The 21,486-nt window shown below is 36.0% G+C and overlaps 1 protein-coding gene across 1 annotated transcript in view; it reads left to right on the forward strand.

Moving 5' to 3' along the window:
- Nucleotides 1-3,001: 3,001 nt before the first annotated feature.
- Nucleotides 3,002-21,486, forward strand: part of LOC150092400 (splicing factor C9orf78) — a 97,200-nt gene continuing 78,715 nt past the window's right edge. The window contains exons 1-2 of the mRNA XM_090414858.1: nt 3,002-3,123; nt 6,310-6,369. Of these exons, the coding sequence (XP_090270984.1) occupies nt 3,002-3,123; nt 6,310-6,369 (182 nt within the window). The remainder of the gene's footprint in view (nt 3,124-6,309; nt 6,370-21,486) is intronic.

Raw genomic sequence — 21,486 nt, forward strand, 5'->3', positions numbered from 1 at the left:
ATTTTGTGCACCGGATAACATTTTTTTTTAATTTTTGATTCCATTTCTGTTTTATACCCACAAGAAATTATTACACAACACGACACAGACGAAATAATAGTCGGCACTGCGCTACTGTCAGTAGCCTACTGAGATGTGTACCATATGACTGGTTAACTAGCAACTAATGTTTTGTACGAAAATTCGTTTCTGCGCATGAAAACCGTTCAGCATTTCACTTTAGATAGATTGCAGTAGACACAACATTCTGCAGGCAAGCCTTTAGTCTACTCTCGCTGCAAAATTGTAAATAGCTGGCTGATCAAAGAGGCGGCAATATACTTTTTTTTAAATTTTTATTCGGTGTATCCGGCCTTATTTATTTTAATATTGATCATTCTAAGAATTTTTTTTTATGATAAAAATTTTGTTTCTTAAAAATTACTTATGAACCGTACCCTGGCGGCGACGCCCGCATGCATTGCATGCCCGCTTCCGCCGGCCCTGGGTATCATCTCAACTGTAACGTAACGCATCGTGCCAGATCTGTACTGTCAGATGAAGAAGAACTAAAAAATGAACTACAACGTCTTAAAAGGACCTTGAAAAATAATGGCTACTCTTCAAAAACTATCAATAAACAACTATACCGCTGTTAACGAAACAACGTCGAAACACAGGATGACCCTGAAGGTTATATCTCCTTGCCATACATTAGCACGCTCTCCAAGAAACTAAGAAGAATTCTGGGGAAGTTTAACATAAAAACATCCTTCTCTACTCTTCCCAAACTAAGATCAAGTTTAAGCAAATACAAACAAGCTCACAACCATCTACAATTGCCAGGTAAGCACAAAATCACACGTGACTGCGAAAAACCATACTATGACTACACGGAAAAATCCATCCTCCTTCAATGTCTCGAATAACACCGAAGAGACATCGCTTACAAAAGAACCAGAGCTAGTGCCTTATCAAGTAATGTCCTGTTTTCAGTTAACACAAATAATGGAGGCTGCCAACATGAGATAAACTGGACCACAACTTCAAACCTTCACATATGCCACGACGAGGTAGAACGCCGTATAGTCGAGTCTAAAGAAATTGTCACGGACCCTCTTCATATAAACAGTAACCTCAGCTACAATTTACCGGACTCTTACAGCTCTGCTGTCAGATATTGGCGCACTCGTGAAGCCACACGCGCACAAATGTCTAACAATAGAACTTTAACACGTAACAGCATTATGGTGTGTTGTACAGCATTTTCAGTTCCTGTACAGCAAAACGTACAGCATTTAAAATATTTTATTCACCTTAAGAGAAAGAGTAAACTACGATCATACATTAGTTGTTTATTCTGAGGAACCTTTTGATGTAAAATTATTTTTTGATTATATGCCAAACTTTTATTTTAAAGTTCGACAAAATTATCATCGTCAATCAATGTTATCTAAATTTATGTAATACCAACGTTTTATGTTTTGTTTTTACTACTATAATTTGCATAGTGTATGTTTAATGCATGTAATTTGTACATTTGTACATCTAAACACCATGGCCCAATAAATCCAATATAATGTATCATAGATATTCAGATAAATAAGTTTTGCGTGATATTTACTTTTGCATATATTATTAAGAATTTAAATAAAAGTTGCTTTTAATAAATATCTATTCATTATTTTTTATATTTGTATAATATAAAATAAATGAATTTTGGAGAGGTATTTACTTTCGCATCCATTATTAAGAATTTAAATGAAAGTTTCTTGATAGTTTAGCAGTAACAATGTTATTAATTAGTAATAATAACAAGAATAAAAGCAGAATATTTTATTGAAAAGGTATGATTGTTTCTGTTGGGATAAGAAGACATACAGCAATTTTAGAATATATGTCTGGGGGGGGGGTAACCTGCAAAGCAGGAAACAAAAGTTATGCAACCAGTGAAACGTGTCCAGCATTGGTTCTTGGATAATCTGGTCATTATATATTTATTTGCAGTATATATAAGGGAAAAAAAAATATATTTTTTTAAAATCAGCTAACGCCTTTTTGTTCTTGTATAGGGAGTAGGCGAGGCCGTGTTTTAGCCCTATCTAACTTTTGGAGACTGATTGGGCCGTTCAAGCTCCACTGGTAGCCAATCAGAGATAGCTGGCCCAAGGCTATCACTAATTAATCTGCACGCAGTGAAGAAGGCTACTACTAAGTGTCACCCTAACACAATATTTTTAATGTCTGAAGATAGTGTGGGTTCGACGGCCGATTTTCTTGAGTTTACGGGACGAAAAGCCCGAGTTTCCGGGAGGAAAAACCCACTAGCCCGTTCCAGAGATCGACTAACTCTGGAACCGGTCGAGAAAAGGCTTAGAAAAAGTTCCTGTAGTGGGCGAATAGATTCGAACGCCTTTCGTCGTGCGGTCAAGTGCTGTAGAGTGCAATTTGAGAATATAAATTCCCGAGAAAAAACCCGCTTTCCCATGCTAGAGTTCGACTAACTCGGGAACCTGTCGGAAAAAAAAAAGGCTTAGTAGAAGTTCCTGTAGTCGGCTGCTAGACTTGAACTCTATCTTCGGGCGGTTCAGAGCTAAGGAGTGCAAACATCACTTCCACTGAGCAACACGATTGCATTTAATTCAAATTAATTTTCTTATATACATTGAAGATGTTCTGTAACACGCAAAATTAAATGTGATTACATGTTTTGTTATTATTGGAGTAAAATTTCCCATTCTTCATTCCCCTTGAAATTTCAATATTAGCATATCATGCAATTTCGTGCCTTTTAGTGGTAACAGCGCAACTCAATAACATTCCGGCTCATTACTGGTTTTGAAATTAATCCTTTTCGAAAATCAGACTCTTTCTCTTCCAATTATCTATTTCATAGCCATATAATAATAATAATAATAATCAAAATTGATAATATCGGTTATTCATTCTCAATTTTTCAATGGCTGTGAAATCTATAATATTACTTACGTATGGAGGCGCTGTCCTCATTTAATGTTTCAAAATGGATGGTGATGATTTAGGCAAGTGCAATTTTAAACCAAGAAAGAAACGTTTTCGAAGTCGAAAGCAGTCATCAAGTAGCGAGAGCGATGAAGCATGTGAAACTGAAGAAGATGGTGTAAGGTAGTTTTAACTTGTTTACTGTTTTGGGAAAAACAAAAAACCGCAATCGAGAGTTTTTGTTTATTATTTCAGCAGAGCAAGTTATTAATTTTTTGAGTCTGCCTATTAAAATATCTAGGAGAGATTTTATTGCTTGAGAATATGGGCGAGTTGCGATTTTTTAGTTATTTCGAACGGCAGTTACAACTTTGCGATTATTATTATTACCATTTATTTTTATTACTGAGTGAAAACAACATGGACATCAGACTGATGTTTCACAAGTGATTCTCTTGTCTTTTTATTTTGGACCAGAGTATATTAAGATTAAGGTTTTCCCTCGAGGAGATGAGCCGTTGCATTAAAGATAGTAAAGAGTGTGATATCCAAAATGCAGCTATATTCTTCACCTGTTTTCATGAATAGATCTCAAGTGGTCTTTGCTGATCACATTTACTTACGTGTTGTCATGTAGTAGTCCTAAAACAAATGAATTTTGGTGGGCTGCAAATTTTATAGTGAACTTCCCATTTAATATAAAAGGCTTTCATTAAATCCTTTCTTTTAGTGTTGTGCAGTGATCAGCATTTATTTTAGAAATTATGGACTTTACAACCGCGTTAAAAATAACTTTTAATATCCCGACATTTCGATCTTCATATTAAGATCATCATCTGGAGTATATACAAATACACAAGCACAAGCTGAATTTGAGCTTTCATTAAATCACTAAAGGCTACCACATTTTCAAGCTACTTCAGGTCTCCAATAAGTGGGGGTAGTGGTCTCGCATTGGATGATGAAATTAATCTCTCACCTAAGTGAGACAAGTATGTCTTCTGTTTCTGAGGGTGACCCCATCAGGATACAAGAACCAACAATACATTAATTTGTTCATTTGAACTTGCGAGCAATTCATGAAGAAATGGAAACACGTCAAATTCTCCATTACCAACCTGCTTTTGCCATAACTTTATCTTTGCCAATGTGGCGTTCACTTTATCATGGACATGAAATATAGAAATTTCCTTGCCTTGTAAAGACAAATTAAGATTATTTAATACAGTAAGTATATTTGCCAGATATGCTACTTGACCGAGCCATTTCCAGCTATGTAAATGTTTTTTTTCAATTGAAACTTTTCTTCGGAATGAACTTCATTCCAAAGTTCAAATAAATAAGGACTTTTCCATGAAAAATTGGTATGGAAAAGAAGTTGTGTATGATTACTTCCCATTTCTTTGCAAAGCTCAGAGAAGTCCAGCATTTAGAGGACGATCTTTAATATAATTTATGATTTTTACATCATCCAGAACTTTTTGTATACCTGTAGACATCATAGCTAAAGCCTCACTGTGTATATGTGTGTGTGTGTGTGTGTCGACTGCTGCATACACAAGCAATTTTTCAGAATCGACCATGGATTTCGCTCTGTTCGTGCTTATTCCAACACAACTTTTCCAATCAAGCTTGTTTTGATGCACAAATATATGTTATATATATTGTTGAATATTTCTTCTCCTGTTGTATGTTTTGGCAAGGGTTGACAATATATATGGTCATCATGAAGATTTTGATTTTTTTTTTCGTACCTAACGAACACTAGAAGATTCACAAAATTTGTAAGGTCGGTGGATTCATCGACCTGCACGATAACGACTCTTACGTATATCGGATAATAATGTTTGTTTTATATTTTCAGCTATTTCAGTGATTCTTCGATGAACAGTACTATTTCAAAGGCAAATCCGATCCAAAGACCTTTTTGCATTATCTCCAATCGTAATTTCTGCTATCATTTTTGCTGCAGGCTTGACCAAAGTTTCAAAAGTTGTTTCTGCTGTGCCACTCAAGCAAAATCATATGTTGCACTGGCAACATATGGTTTTGCTGGAGTCTATACAGTAGTTTCTGTGGGAGGGGAGATGTGATTCATTAGTTAGTGCCGTTTTTATCCTAGTTGTTTCTATTTGCACTATTTGTTGAGAAATATATTACACAGACTGCAAAGGTCTCTGTACCTTATTCAGGGATACAATAAAACTACTTGTTTTTCTTGGTCTTCAGTATGGTGACCTGTTAAGGAGATGTGTTGTTTACTGCAGTGAGCGAGTTACTATTGCCAGGACGTGAACATCGTGGCGATAAATTTGCAATTTGAGTAGGAGAATTCATACATAATATATAATTTATCAAGAAATATATACGTTTAAAATAATTCTTTTTTTTCTTAATAATGATTCCATACATTAATGATGCATAGCCGAAAATTGCCATGTATCCCTGAAGACCTTTCACGTACCCCCGGGGGTTCACGTACCACACTTTGAGAAACACTGCTCTAGTCCATCCATTTGTCTATCTTTCAGTATACAAGATTCTCAACAGTCTCCTGTAACAACACATTTCAAAAGCAACTATCTTTTCTTATCACGCTTGTTTAGGTTCCAGGGTTCATATCTATAAGAGTCACTATTGAAAAAAAAAAAAAAACCACTGCATCCAGAATCCTCAGTTTTGCTCCTGAACTGATGGTTTCATCTTTCCAGATTTTAGATCTCTGACTGTTGTTTTAGCCATTCCTATCGTATGTCTTCTGAACAACAGTTGTTCACATTAATGATGGATCTTAGGTACTTGAATGGCAGATATGGAAGGATGTAAATACGTGGTGTAATATTTTCTTGTCACTCTATCCTCCCATTGGATGAAGGTCTCTGGGGGGTGTATCTTTTTAAGCATGAAATATTAACAAAGAGTAGGTAATTTATATGTCTTCTTAAGATTTATATATGCAGTCTTAAGAGAACTTGTCCATTATTATTAATACATGCAAAGATTACATATTTTAAAATAATGTATTGGTACAGTAGACTCTCTCTCTATAGCAAGCATTGCTGTAACAGATTCACTCACTTTGGCAGTTACAGAAAAGTCCTGACTAAATCACCATGGCCAGAGTACTATTCTAATAAAAATTCACTGTTGGTCTGGTGTCACTATAAGTTTGGATATAGAGAGAGCTGACTGTAGATATATTTTTGAATTACTTTAGAATAAGAAAAACCAGTTTTTTATGCATTTTAATAGAACCAGAATTTTTTTTATTCACTGTTTTAATACTTGAAAATATTACTTATTTCAAAGTCCTAAAACTTTTAGAAATTAATCTGTAATATAACTGAACTGAGTTTATTGAAATTTCAGAATGGTATTGGAAAATGCCAAAGAGTTGAGAAAAATTAGGAAACGTCCAAGTGGTGTTAGGTAAGATATAAAGAGGTAAATGAAATGGTTATATATGTTGTTATTTTTTCATCAGATTTGTTGAAAATAATTGATATACAAGATTAAACTTGTGTACTAATTAACAAAGGTGTGTCAATTCAGGCAAGTATATATTAAAACAATATAGAGAAGACTAGGCAAAAGAATATGCATCAACTTTTAAAAATAATCTGCATTAGTAATAATGATAATTCAAAATCTAATAATAAAATAGCAAGATTGAATTTATTGCAGAATACACAATAACCCTAGATCACTATCACTGTTGGGATATGTTATATTGTGTTTGAATCTTCTTCAGAGATCAACTGATTTTGATAGTTAGTACTTTTGTTATTTTGTATAACCTTTCGTTGTTTAAATATAAAAGTCTTAGAAGTTTGAAAATTTGAAAAAAAAAAGTAATATAACAATAATCACTGCTTTATATTCATTATTATTTCTTCATATGTGTCATTGAGAAGTGCAGGATGCTATGCTAGCACTTCATGATTAAATGTACATTCTTATTAGTTTTCTTCTTCCAGTTATTTGTCAGATCTCAATACTACAAATGTAAGTAAGTTTCTGCGGTTTAGCAGTTCTGTGGGTAGTTTTTGATATTGAGACCACATTATGATGTAACTAGAGTTCAGTAAAAATAATCAGTTAAAACCCAACAAGTTATGGTACTGGTACAGATTCTGTACCAGTATCCCTGATGATGATGATGCAAGTCTTATGACTTACAAAACTTGTTTGGTTTTAATTGCTTATTTTTATTAAACTCATTAGTTACATCATAATGTAGTCTCAAAACTGTCAAATCTTATAATTCATCCTTCTAAGGCAATGGTGTCCAACCTTTGTTTTTCACATTTGCCACAGTAGTTTCTGCCATAAAATGTATTCACCACAGGTAATCAAAAATTAAATTGTTTCTTTTCTGTAAGAGAGGTGTAATTTTTTTATGGGTGAATATAAATATAAAAACTAATTGTTACAATAAAAATAAATTGTTTGTATGCATAAATATAAAATTACACATTTTACATTCTTTTTAACAAATAAAATACTTAACACTTATTGTGATTGATGGGGATAAATGGCATTGTTTTCTTGAAATCAAAAGATAATTCAGCATAAAATTAGATGACAAGCATCATACTTCTACCTTCAAATTTTGCAATGTCTGTAACCAGATACAGCCCACTGAGCCATAGCTGCTTTGGTTGGCTATTATTTTGAATGCCCAACCAAAACCAGTGTGCAACAGACAACTCTCAAGATATGAAACCACAGATATGAGAGCCTGAGAGAGACTAATCTCTCTCAGGGCTCTCATATCTGTGGTCTCTAGTCTTTGGTTTTATTTCTGACCCAGCTGTCAGATCCATAACTTAAAATTGGCTTGAACACAGCTAGTTTAGTGTTTTGACTAATTTCTCTCTTATTCCAAATAAATTTATTCAGTTTGACTTCCTATCATACCAGATTTGTAGATTCTGTTGTCTATTTGCATATTTAATTTACGATCTTCACTAAAAATCGTGCCTAAGTAGCTGAAATGTTTTACTTGTTCTATGTTTTCTATTCACGATGCAGTTCATATTTTCAATGCCTCTGCCTATTTTCATTGTCTTTGTCTTTCATACCATATCTATTACAATCATCATCAAATTCCTGCCATGTACCCTCAAGGGGTGTACAGGATATGATAGTACTACATGAAAAAAATTACATCATTACTAACTTCCTATCTACAATTTTCCTCCAAATCAGTCTGTTACTTGTCAAGACTCCAACATTATCAGATCTTATATTTCTATCGTCTAAGGCACTTTGTACCATATCAATTCATCTATATCTTGGTCTTCCTCTGGATCGTTTTGCTGTCAACCTGGCAGAGAACACTTGTTTTGCTAATCTTTCTTCGCCCATTCTGTTTAAATGACCATACCACCTGAGATTAGTTTTGCTAACGCATTCCTGGATGATGACAATGTCAAGTTCTTTCCTAATATCCTCGTTTTTAATATGATATTGCCATTGATGCCGTCTGTTCACTCCTCTAATCTTTCTGAGGACTCTCATATCTGCGGTCTCTAGTTTTTGGTCAAGTGTTTTACTTCTGGCCTAGCTCTCAGATCCATTAGTTAAAACTGGTTTGAACACTGTCTTGTATACAGCTAATTTAGTGTTCCGACTAATTTCTCTCTTATTCCATATGAATTTATTCAATTGACTTCCTACCATACCAGCTTTGCTAATGCAGTTGTCTATTTCTATATTTAATTTACCATCTTCAGTAAAAATCGATCGTGCCTAAGTAACTGAAATGTTTTACTTGTTCCATAGGTTCTCCATTCATAACACAGTTGACATTTTCAGTGATTCTGCCTATTTTCATTGTCTTTGTCTTTTTATTGCTGACCTTCATACCATATCTATTACAACAGTTATTCAATTTATTCAGAGAATCTTGCAGACTTGTAGCGGATTTATTTAGAAGTATAACATCATCTGCATAAAGCAAAGAGCTGACATTAACATCTCCAATTTTGATATCATGTTTAATACCACTTTCTTTCATAATGTGATCCATATAGATAATGAATAACAGAGGGGATAATGTACATCCTTGTCTCACACCAGATTTAACATTAAACTATCTTCGTGTACTTCCTTCAATTCTAACTGCTGACTTACAACTCAAATAAAGACTAAGTATTGCTTGATATAATGCCTCATTGACACCATACTGTAGCGTATTGAATAGCTTCTCTCTTGGCACCTTGTCATATGCCTTTTCCAAATCGACAAAACTTAAATACAGATCTTTGTTATATTCCCATGCTTTCTCGACTATTTGTCGTAAAGTGAAGATCTGATCCTGACAGCCTCTATTTGGCCTGAATCCAGCTTGTTCTTCACCAAGCTTTTCTTCCACAATTCTTCTCAACTGTTTCTCAAGTATACTTGCATAGACCTTGCCAGGAACACTCAGTAAGGAAATACCTCTGTAATTCTCACATTCAGTTTTATTTCCCTTTTTATATATGGGTACTATGAGAGCTCTACTCCAATCATCGGGAATTCATCCCTCTGTCCAGGCTTTCTGAACTATGCAGTGCAGCCACTGTAAGACTCTTATACCACCATACTTCAGCATTTCTGGTCGAATATCATCTACTCCTGCTGCCTTTCCACATTTCAAGCCTTTGATGGCTTTTTCTATTTCAAGTATCGATATGTATTCCTGACTGCATGCCTGGTCAGTGTTTTTTTACCACTGTGCTGTCATCACTGCTTGTTTCATTTAGCAGTTTTTCAAAGTAATTACTCCATACTTCAAGGATATCTTTTTCTCCCATTTTCATGTCACCTTTATCATCTCTAACTTCTTTTACAGCACTCTTTTCTCCATTCCTAAGCTTCTTCAACAACCTCCAGAATATTTTGCCACCTTCTTGATATTTATTTTCTATATTCTTGCCAAAGTCCTCACATGACTTTTGTTTAGCTAGTTTTACACACTGTTTAGCATTCTTGCATTTGTCTCTGTATTCTTTAAGAGCACAAGCTGACTTAATTGCCAGGAACGTTTGATATGCTTTCTTCTTTTCCTTCACTGCCTCTTTAACTTCCTGTGTCCACCAGGGAGTTCTGATTTTTCTATCCTTGCAGACAACTTCACCACATGCCTCTAGCTGGATCAGTCAGGGCTTTCTTCAAGGCTTGCCACTGAATCTCCAAGGTTTGATTCCTGTTCTCAAACTCTTTCATTTTTTCTTCAATAATCTTTGTGTATTTTAGTCTGCAATTCACATCTGAGAGCTGCTCAACTTTTATTCGCTTTAAAACTTTCTTGCATATCATTCTTTTCAATATGAAATTCTATTTTATCCTGCTCAAGACTAAATAGTGATCGCTTCCAATTTCAAATCCTCTGTACACTCTGGTGTCCTGCACCAGGGAGAAAACATCACTATCAACAATAACATAGTCAATGAGACTTTTCTTATTCCTAGCCTCTTCTCTCCATGTGAATTTGTGCACATTTTATGTTGGAACATGGTGTTAGTAATAACCAGTCCATGTCCTGAGCAGAAATCCAACAGATATTTGCCATTATTATTAGCTTTGCTCTTTTCTCCAAATTTTCCCAAAATATTTTTGTATGTCTCACAATCATTTTTTACTCTGCTATTTAGATCCCCAACAAGGACCAACTTTTTCTTTTTCATTGTATCAGTTGCTTTTTCTAAAGCATCAAAAAATTCCTCCACTTCTACCTTAGTAGAACCTTCTGTGGGATCATAGGCACAAATAAATCTCATTGTCCAATTTCCCATTCTCATATTTGCCCACATTACTCTACTTGAGACTGACTGCCATTCAAGAAGATTAGCCTCATATTTTGTGTTGAATACTATGGCTACTCCTTCTTTTCCTTGATTGTCATTGCCTGAATATAACATTTTGTATTTATTGCTCAGAAAGATCTCACCAGTTTTTGTCTTTTTTGTTTCAGTCACCCCTATTATGTCTATTTGGTACTTATCTAATTCCTCAGCTAGCTCCATTTCTTTGCCATTCAGGCTTCTTATGTTGATGGTACTGATCTTTAATTCTGGTGATGTTGAGTTGGGGTTTGTTTTCAGATTTGTTCCAGTAGCTGACTTTTCGCTGTTGCCCTGGTTCCCTGGCAAAAACAACGGGGGCCTTGTTTAACCAGGCGACACCCCAGCCGGCATGAAATTTTGTCATGTCGTACCATCATTTTTTTATTTTGGTTTAACCAATAAGAATACAATTTGGTCGGCTAAATCCAAATTGCCTATCTATTACAGTAGATATTCAATTTAGTCAGGGAATCTTGTAGCGGATTTATTTAGAAGTATAACATCTTCCACATAAAGCAAAGAGCTGACATTAACATCTCCAATTCTGATACCTGTTTAATACTACTTTCCTTCATAATGTGATCCATATAGATAATGAATAACAGAGGGGATAATGTACATCCTTGTCTGACAACAGATTTAACATTAAACCATCTTCCTGTACTTCCTTCAGTTCTAACTGATGTTAAATCAGTACTTAGTCTTTATAGACTAAGTACTGCTTGATATAATGCCCCATTAACACCATATAACTGTACCATTTTGAATAGCTTCTCTCTTGGCACCTTGTCATAAGCCTTTTCTAGATCTACAAAACTCAAATACAGATCTTTGTTATATTCCCATGATTTCTCAACTATTTGTCATAAAGTGAAAATCTGATCCTTACAGCCTCTATTTGGTGAATCCAGCTTGTTCTTCACTAATCTTTTCTTCCACAATGCATCTCAACCATTTCTCAAGTATACTTGCGTAAATCTTACCTTCATAAATCTTCATTCTGTTTAATGAATTCACTGGAAGCTCCAGTTAGAAATGGCAAGTTGTCATACTAGATCTGTCTTCTGTTTTGAAATTCATTAAAGTAACTGCAGATCTCTTGTCCTTATTAAGAAAATAGAAAGTTCAACCCCGGATTTATCAACCCTTAAATTTGAACACTCCTGTGTCCTTAAAGAGTCATAGATAACATTTGCAATTTTAGTTGTTGATTTCTCTAAAAGTCACATTAACTAGTTATTTTCACCTTCTTTCCTTATATTATGTCTTTCAAAGTTCACAACTTTATTTTTCTTTCCATATGAGAGAAAAACAAAAAAAACCATTAAAAACTGAACTTACCATATACATATTCTCCCAAACAGCTGTATAATCATTACTATCCAAACATAATAGTTGATTACTTTTAACATTTCTCTTTCTATTTGAAAGACTTCATAAAATATCTGCTATCAATATCCAAAATTCCCTATACTTCTCCAATAGCTATTATCCTAGTTACTGATAAACATAACAATTTTTAATTGGTTTTCTTTCTATATAAAGATTTCAAACAGAATTCTCTTATCAGGTTCCAAAAGTTGTACAGTATTATAGTTCTCATTTGCTCATGATCCAGCATACACGATTCTTCCAATTTCCCTTTTATTCATGAAGCTAGAGCAGTGGGCTTCCATTACTTGTTATCATCATGGTGCTTTAGTTGAATTCACATATTTCGATCAGAAGTAAGCTTTACATATTGTTCATCACTGTTTATAAACAAATTAAAATTTATAAGTTAATATTTCAAATTATAATGGTGAGATCTAAAATTCTGATACTGTTTCTAATAGCGATCTTTACATTCATTCGTTTGAAAAGTAAAGCAGTATAAACAGTGCACAATTTATTATTGTATAAGGCAATTAATTTGCATTTTTCTCATGATGTAGTTACATTATCAAAAGAAACTGATAATTATAAAGAGAAAATTAAAGTTTGCACAATTTTTATTAAATAAAGTACTATAGGATATTGTAACACTTTTGGGTAGTCTATAGCATGATTCCACCTAGGAGTAAAATAACTAATCATTAATGACAAAACTTGCAAGTTTTGTTATGATTGGAAAGTGGTCTCAAAGAATATTTACCCATGGTGGATAAAGATGGATGTTCAGCATGAGTATTCTGATCATTATTTATGTCATCAAGATTAAAGTCTTCTGCACTTAAAATATTTGCTTACATTTGCAAAAGAACTGAATAAAGATATATCTGAATTTGAGAAAGCATTATTATCTATCAACGGGGTTGGGTTCGAGGTTATATCGTAGTGTGTAGTGTTCGTGCAAGCTCCTGATAAGATAAGTATTATTTTCAGTTATCGTTGATAAAATTTACTTAATATTGCTAGTTTTGTTTGCCTTGCGTATTTCAGCGTGTCTGTTTGTGTGTTTTTGGTGTGTTATAACTTATTATTTGATAAAACACGTTGCAATAATTATGGCACCTGTATGAAGGAAAATGGCGGCCAGTAATGATGGTTCGCCATCTTTATCAAAGAACGGTAGTTTAAAAGAAATGAGTCACTGTACTAGCTGTGAAATGTACGCTTTGCGGAGTGCGGTCGGAGTGTGGATAGATGATAATAAAGGATTGAATGTGTGTAGAAAATGTAGGGAGAACGAGGAATTGAAGTGTATTTCGGATCGTGAGTGTGATATTTTTGTCAAACTTCAGAATGAAGAAAATAGCGATATGACAAGAAACGGCAAGGTTGTACATGAGAATTATGAGAGTGTGAATGTAGAAAGTGTGAATGATAGTATTAATGGTTTCTCAGAGAATAAAAAAGATGAGATAGATGCATTGAGTGAGATTGCGTTGTTGAATGGTGCGATAGAACGGGCAAAACAGCAGCTAGAGTGCATGAACAAAAGTCGACTGAATGAACCAACCAATAATAAAAGGTATGACAGGAAAAATAGGCGTATGAATGTGAACATGAACAAAATGAAGGATAGAGTGCTGTATGGAGACTCGTTAGTACGAGGTGTGTTAGTAGAGGATTTGACAAAATCGTACCAACCTGGTGCGACCATAAAGGATGTAACTGAATCTATTAGAGAGCAAAAAGAAAGGGTGAAAGAAATGATTGTTGTGGCAGGTACGAATGATTTGAAAGGAGATAAAATGGAAATGATAGAAGACCTGAATGAATTGTTTGAGGTAGCAAAAGAAAAGAGTGAGAGAGTTAGAATGATTAGTCTTTTGCCACGGTATGACAGTGAAATGCTTAAAAGGAGGGCCATAATTGCGAATGACTTTATGCGTGGGTTATGTATGACGAGTGGTGTGGAATTTGTGGACGTGTGGAGTGAGTTTGATGGGCGAAAGGATCTATATAAGATGGATGGCTTGCATTTGAATGGTTATGGTGTAAGAAGACTTGAGAAAATGTTGCTGAATGTAGTGGATGTGCAAATTCAGGGAAACTAGATTTGTTAAGCAGGGGGAGTAGATATACAGTCCTTAGGGAGGCAGTTGAATGTATGAATGAATATAATATGCTAGAGCAAATAAGGACAACAAACCAGAGTGGGATAGTTAATATAAGGCATCAAGGTAGGGCTGGGGCAAATGGGGGTCTTAAATTCATGTACACTAATACTAGGAGTATTAGGAACAAGAAGGAAGAGTTTTTGGCCATGGTTGGCACTTCCAGACCACAGGTTATTGGTATTAGTGAAACATGGCTGACTGTACATGATATAGCTAGTGGGATTGAATGTGATGGGTATAGTGTGTTCAGGAATGACAGAGAGAATAAAATGGGGGGAGGAGTATTGTTGATGATAGCTGATGAGCTGCAGCCAAGGAGAATAGAAGTTGAATTGCAGGATAGAGAAAAGAGCACATTTGAGGCCATTTGGTGTGAGATTGTGGCTAGCAGAACTAAATATACAATTGGGTGCTGCTATAGACCAGGTGATGGAAAAAATGGTGGTGACAGTATGCACAAGCAACTAGAAGAAATGAGTGGAAGGAGGGTGATTATTATGGGAGATTTCAACTATGGTCGCATTGATTGGAGTGAGGAGAGGACACACGGGAGGAAGGAATTGGATTTTATGCAGTTATTAAGGGATAACTATCTGCGACAGCATGTAATGGAAAATACTAGGGGTCAGAGAGTGCTTGACCTAGTAATTACATCTGAGGATTTGGCTGTAACAAATATGACCACATTGCCACCAATCGGTGAGAGTGATCATAGGGTCTTGACTTGGGAGGTGGCTAAAGGTGTAGAATTTTCAATTAAGACAGGGTACATGTGGAATTATCGGGCTCGAAAGTATGACAAGCTTAGGAGTTTGATTGATTCAGTGCCATGGCATGTACAACTGCAAGGACTAGAAGTTGATAGTGCATGGGAGGTAGTTAAGAAGTGCTTGCATGAAGCAATGGCTGACTGTATACCTAGAGTCCGAATAATAAATCAAGTAGGGGTTAAATGGATGAATAACACCATTAAGCTTGAGCTGCAAAAAAAGAAACAACTATGGAGGGAATTTAAGGAGAAAGGTGACCGGCAGGCACATGAACGGTATAAAGCGCAGGCCAGAAGGGTGACGAGTGTGGTAAGAAAAGCAAAAAAGGAGTACGAAAGAACATTGGCCATGCAGGCTAAAGAGAATCCCAAACAGTTTTTTAGATATGTAGCAAGTAAAAGGAAAAATGTACATGGCAGAATGATTCTAAAGAATGCCGATGGTAGGGAGGTAGCTGAATCAGTTGAGATAGCTGAGTTACTGAGTGAGCACTTTGCAAGAATATATCATCCAGGTGGTGACATTGCAGAAACGAATAAACCAGTAGATTATACGAGAATTGTGGTGAATGAAGTGGAGGTGAGTAGTCTATTGCATAACCTCAATGTCAATACATCTGTGGGATTGGATGGTATACCAGCTCGTGTAGTACGAGAAGCAGCTAAAGAATTGTCAGTACCCTTGACCATTTTGTTTAATTTGAGTCTCGGGTCTGGGTTAGTCCCGAGCGGGTGGAAGGAGGGGCAAATAGTTCCACTGCATAAAGGTGGTTCCAAGACTGCTGTTGTAAATTACCGACCGATTAGCATATCAGGAATCATTGTCAAGGTCTTAGAGAAATTAGTCAAGAAAAGAATACACGATTGGATAGATGAAAATGGGATATTGTATGGGGGACAACATGGTTTTGTGAAGGGTAGATCATGCCTCAGTAACTTGCTCATGTTTTATAACACAATGACGGCTGAACTGGATAGGGGTAATGGGTTTACAGTGATACTACTGGACCTAGCCAAGGCCTTTGACAGGATACCACATGGAACCCTAATCAGTAAACTGGAGCAGATGGGGATAGATATAGGGTTGGTAAGATGGATAGGAGGGTGGTTGAAGGAGAGATACCAGAGAGTGGTTTATTCAGGAGTGGAGTCAAAAAGACGTCTTGTGACTAGTGGAGTGCCGCAGGGCTCTGTTCTTGGACCACTGCTTTTCAATTTGTTCATCAATGATATTGGAAAGGATTTGAGAGGAAGTGTTCACTTGTTTGCTGATGATGCAAAGTTGGGTAGAGCAATTGTGAGTGCACAGGATGTCAAAATTTTACAGGATGATTTGGATAGTTTGGAGAACTGGGCTAGGAAAAATGGATGTCAGTTTAATGTGGCAAAGTGTAAGGTTATGCACTTTGGGGTGAAAAGAATAGCAGCAGTATATCGCATTGGTGGAACCGTACTCCAGGAGATTGATGAGGCCAGGGATTTGGGAGTGCTGGTGGATAGGGAGTTGAAGTTTAGGGGGCACATTGCGAAAGTGACTAAAACAGCTCACCAAATCACTTGGCTTATGAAAAATACTTTAACATGCAGAGACAAACAAGTTGTTGTTCCTCTGTATCGAGCCTTGATAAGACCCCATCTGGACTTCTGTGCCCAGTTATGGGCACCAGGGTTTCTTCGTGATGGGGAGGAAGTGGAGAGGGTCCAGAGACGAGTGACCAAGATGATAGCAGGTCTGTGAAATGAACCTTATGAGAATAGGTTGAGGATTTGTGGGTTGCAGAAATTGGACGATAGGCAGAGGGGTGATGTGATTGAGACATTCAAATTACTGAAGGGTTTTTATATGATTGATCCAGAAGATATTTTTGAAAATATGACTGGTGGTGGGAGGACTAGGGGCCATGCATGGAAGCTGGGCAAGAGCGTGGTTGACAAGGGTGTTAGAGCTAGGTTTTTTACTTGGAGAGCGGTGAATGAGTGGAATAAGCTTCCAGAGTCTGTTGTGGGTGCTACGACCGTGAATGAGTTCAAGGCAAGATATGATAGATACTGTGTGAATGTTGAATAGTTGTTCCAGACATGATGTTAGGGCCTCCCTCGATGAGTCTGTCGACTCCTTGGAGTTTCCCGAAACAATAATAATAATAATCTTTTTTGAAATGCTATTGATGCAAAATATTTGGAAAAATGAAAAGTATCAAATTCAGAATCCTCTAATTTCATTATATACTTTATTAGCATTATGTTTTTAATCTATTGGTGTGTGCTATAATAAATCTTTGAGAGTGTTTAACATGTTATATTTTACACATCACAGGTGAAGTTCTTTTTAGTACTCTGTGGATCAGAAGCTTCACATCCAACTTCCACTTTTTCTTTAAATTAGTTGCTATTGTCATTAAGCAAAAAAAAAAAAAAATCACTATTTTGTAATTCTCTTCCTCTTCTAAATCTGTTTATTTATCCTTTCTCAACTAATTTAAGGAAAAAGTGGAAGCTACAGACCGTGTGTGGTCAAATTTCTGCACTATATGACAAGTGTTCCCCTATATCAGCATTTTCAGAATTTATAGAATCAGAATGCAGAATCATATCACATGGAAAAATTAGATCAAAACCAGAGTGCAAGAAAAAAATAATAATACAAGAGTGTTAATATATAGCAAATAAAGTCTGAGGAAGAAAAATATTGCAATTGTTAATCTTATTATAAGATATTGTTGAAAGGACCTGTTTCAACAAAGAGCATTATGTTGTTCACAGAAACCATTATATTGAGGTCTCCATAGACTGTTGGGAGCAGTATACAGGGACCTCAACATAGACTGTTGGGAACAATTTCTTTATATGCAATATCCTAGAAACTTGCAATAACAATTCAGAAGTAAAATTCAGTCCTTTGACTCTGTCCAGAAATACTGTCAACAGTGTCTCTGAACTGTTGTACCTACATATAATTCTGTCAGTAAGACACTTTTCTAAAGTTTCTGCTTTTTGAACTTTAACAGGAAAAACTTCAGGATATCTAGCATGTCAACCATCAAAAAAAATATTTGTTTCCTCTTGCTGATTGGGATAAAGGTTCCCATATATCAGCCAGAATATGCTGAAAAGGCCTGGCAGGCATTTGTGCTGTTTGAAAAAGGAGCCTCCCCTTCAAAATAATTTCTCAGCTGATAAGAATGACAGCACTGAGCAAATGCTTTGACATTACCATGAAGCCCTTACCAGAAATAATGTTCTTTAACATGAATAGGTTTGTGAAAAGGGGTGCTTAAGGGTCAAAGCTGTATAACTGAGAGGAGACCTCCACATAACCTTTAAAGGAATGCGGAGAACCGACCAGGGCTTCTGACCTAATGTCCAATCCTCACCTTCTCGTGGTGCACCCTGTTGGGTATCTACTTTGATACTGAACGAACGAGGATGGGCTGGCAATTTGGGATTTAGCCGACCAAATTGTATTCTTATTGGTTAAACCAAAATAGAAAATGATGGTACAACATGACAAAATTTCATGCCGGCTGGGGCGTCGCCCGGTTAAACAAGGCCCCCGTTGTTTTCGCCAGGGAACCAGGGCGAACAGCGAAAAGTCAGCTACTGGAACAAATCTGAAAACAAACCCCAACTCAACATCACCAGAGTTAAAGATCGGTACTATCAATGTAAGAAGCCTGAATGGCAAAGAAATTGAGCTAGCTCAGGAATTAAATAAGTACCAGATCGACATAATAGAGGTGACTGAAACAAAAAAGACCAAAACTGGTGAGATCTCTCTGAGCAATAAATACAAAATGTTATATTCAGGCAATGACAATCAAGGAAAAGAAGGAGTAGCCATAGTATTCAACACAAAATACGAGGCTAATCTTCTTGAATGGCAGTCAGTCTCAAGTAGAGTAATGTGGGCAAATATGAGAATGGGGAACTGGACAATGAGATTTATTTGTGCCTATGGTCCCACAGAAGGTTCTACTAAGGTAGAAGTAGAGGAATTTTTTGAGGCTTTAGAAAAAGCAACTGACACAATGAAAAAGGAAAAGTTGGTCCTTGTTGGGGATCTAAATAGCAGAGTAGGAAATGATTGTGAGACATACAAAAATATTTTGGGAAAATTTGGAGAAAAGAGCAAAGCTAATAATAATGGCAAATATCTGTTGGATTTCTGCTCAGGACATGGACTTGTTATTACTAACACCATGTTCCAACATAAAAATGTGCACAAATTCACATGGAGAGAAGAGGCTAGGAATAAGAAAAGTCTCATTGACTATGTTATTGTTGATAGTGATGTTTTCTCCCTGGTGCAGGACACCAGAGTGTACAGAGGATTTGAAATTGGAAGTGATCACTATTTAGTCTTGAGCAGGATAAAATTGAATTTCATATCGAAAAGAAAAACATGTAAGAAAGTTTTAAAGCGAATAAAAGTTGAGCAGCTCTCAGATGTGAACTGTAGACTAAAATACACAAAGATTATTGAAGAAAAAATGAAAGAGTTTGAGAACAGGAATCAAACCTTGGAGATTCAGTGGCAAACTCTGAAGAAAACATTGATTGATTCTGCCAGAGAGGCATGTGGTGAGGTTGTGTGCAAGGATAAAAAAATCAGAACTCCGTGGTGGACACAAGAAGTTAAAGAGGCAGTGAAGGAAAAGAAGAAAGCATATCAAAAGTTTCTGGCAAATAAGTCAGCTTTTACTCTTACAGAATACAGAGACAAATGTAAGAAAGCTAAACAGTGTGTAAAACTAGCTAAACAAAAGTCATGGGAGGACTTTGGCAAGAATATAGAAAATAAATATCAAGAAGGTGGCAAAATATTCTGGAGGTTGTTGAAGAAGCTTAGGAATGGAGGAAAGAGTGCTGTAAAAGGAATTAGAGATGATAAAGGTGACATGAAAACAGGAGAAAAAGATATCCTTGAAGTATGGAGTAATTACTTTGAAAAACTGCTAAATGAAACAAGCAGTGATGACAGCACAGTGATAAAAAACACTGACCAGGCATGCAGTCAGGATTACATATCCATACTTGAAGTAGAAAAAGCCATCAAAGGCTTGAAATGTGGAAAGGCAGCAGGAGTAGATGATATTCGACCAGAAATGCTGAAGCATGGTGGTATAAGAGTCTTACAGTGGCTGCACTGCATAGTTCAGAAAACCTGGACAGAGGGATGAATTCCCGATGATTGGAGTAGAGCTCTCATAGTACCCATATATAAAAAGGGAAATAAAACTGAATGTGAGAATTACAGAGGTATTTCCCTACTGAGTGTTCCTGGCAAGATCTCTGCAAGTATACTTGAGAAACGGTTGAGAAGAATTGTGGAAGAGAAGCTTGGTGAAGAACAAGCTGGATTCAGGCCAAATAGAGGTTGTCAGGATCAGATCTTCACTTTACGACAAATAGTTGAGAAAGCATGGGAATATAACAAAGATCTGTATTTAAGTTTTGTCGATTTGGAAAAGGCATATGACAAGGTGCCAAGAGAGAAGCTATTCAATACGCTGCAGTTATATGGTGTCAATGGGGCTTTATATCAAGCAATACTTAGTCTTTATTTGAGTTGTAAGTCAGCAGTTAGAATTGAAGGAAGTACAGGAAGATGGTTTAATGTTAAATCTGGTGTGAGACAAGGATGTACATTATCCCCTCTGTTATTCATTATCTATATGGATCACATTATGAAGGAATGTGGTATTAAACCTGATATCAAAATTGGAGATGTTAATGTCAGCTCTTTGCTTTATGCGGATGATGTTATACTTCTAAATAAATCCGCTACAAGTCTGCAAGATTCTCTGACTAAATTGAATAGCTGTTGTAATAGATATGGTATGAAGGTCAGCAATAAAAAGACAAAGACAATAAAAATAGGCAGAATCATTGAAAATGTCAACTGTGTTGTGAATGGAGAACCTGTGGAACAAGTAAAACATTTCAGCTACTTAGCCACGATTTTTACTGAAGATGGTAAATTAAATATAGAAATAGACAACAGAATCAGCAAAGCTGGTATGGTGGGAAGTCAATTGAATAAATTCATATGGAATAAGAGAGAAATTAGTCGGAACACTGAATTAGCTGTATACAAGACAGTGTTCAAACCAGTTTTAACTTATGGATCTGAGAGCTGGGTCAGAAGTAAAACACTTGACCAAAGACTAGAGACCGCAGATATGAGAGTCCTGAGAAAGATTAGAGGCGTGAACAGATGGCATCAATGGCAATATCATATTAAAAATGAGGATATTAGGAAAGAACTTGACATTGTCAGCATCCAGGAATGTGTTAGCAGAGCTAATCTCAGGTGGTATGGTCACTTAAATAGAATGGGAGAGGAAAGATTAGCAAAACAAGTGTTCTCTGCCAGGTTGGCTGGAAAACGACCCAG

Source organism: Typopeltis vanoorti, chromosome 26 (genome assembly GCF_054136105.1).
Source record: "Typopeltis vanoorti isolate ZY-2024b chromosome 26, IOZ_Tvanoo_1.0, whole genome shotgun sequence".
Taxonomy (NCBI): Eukaryota; Metazoa; Arthropoda; class Arachnida; order Uropygi; family Thelyphonidae; genus Typopeltis; species Typopeltis vanoorti.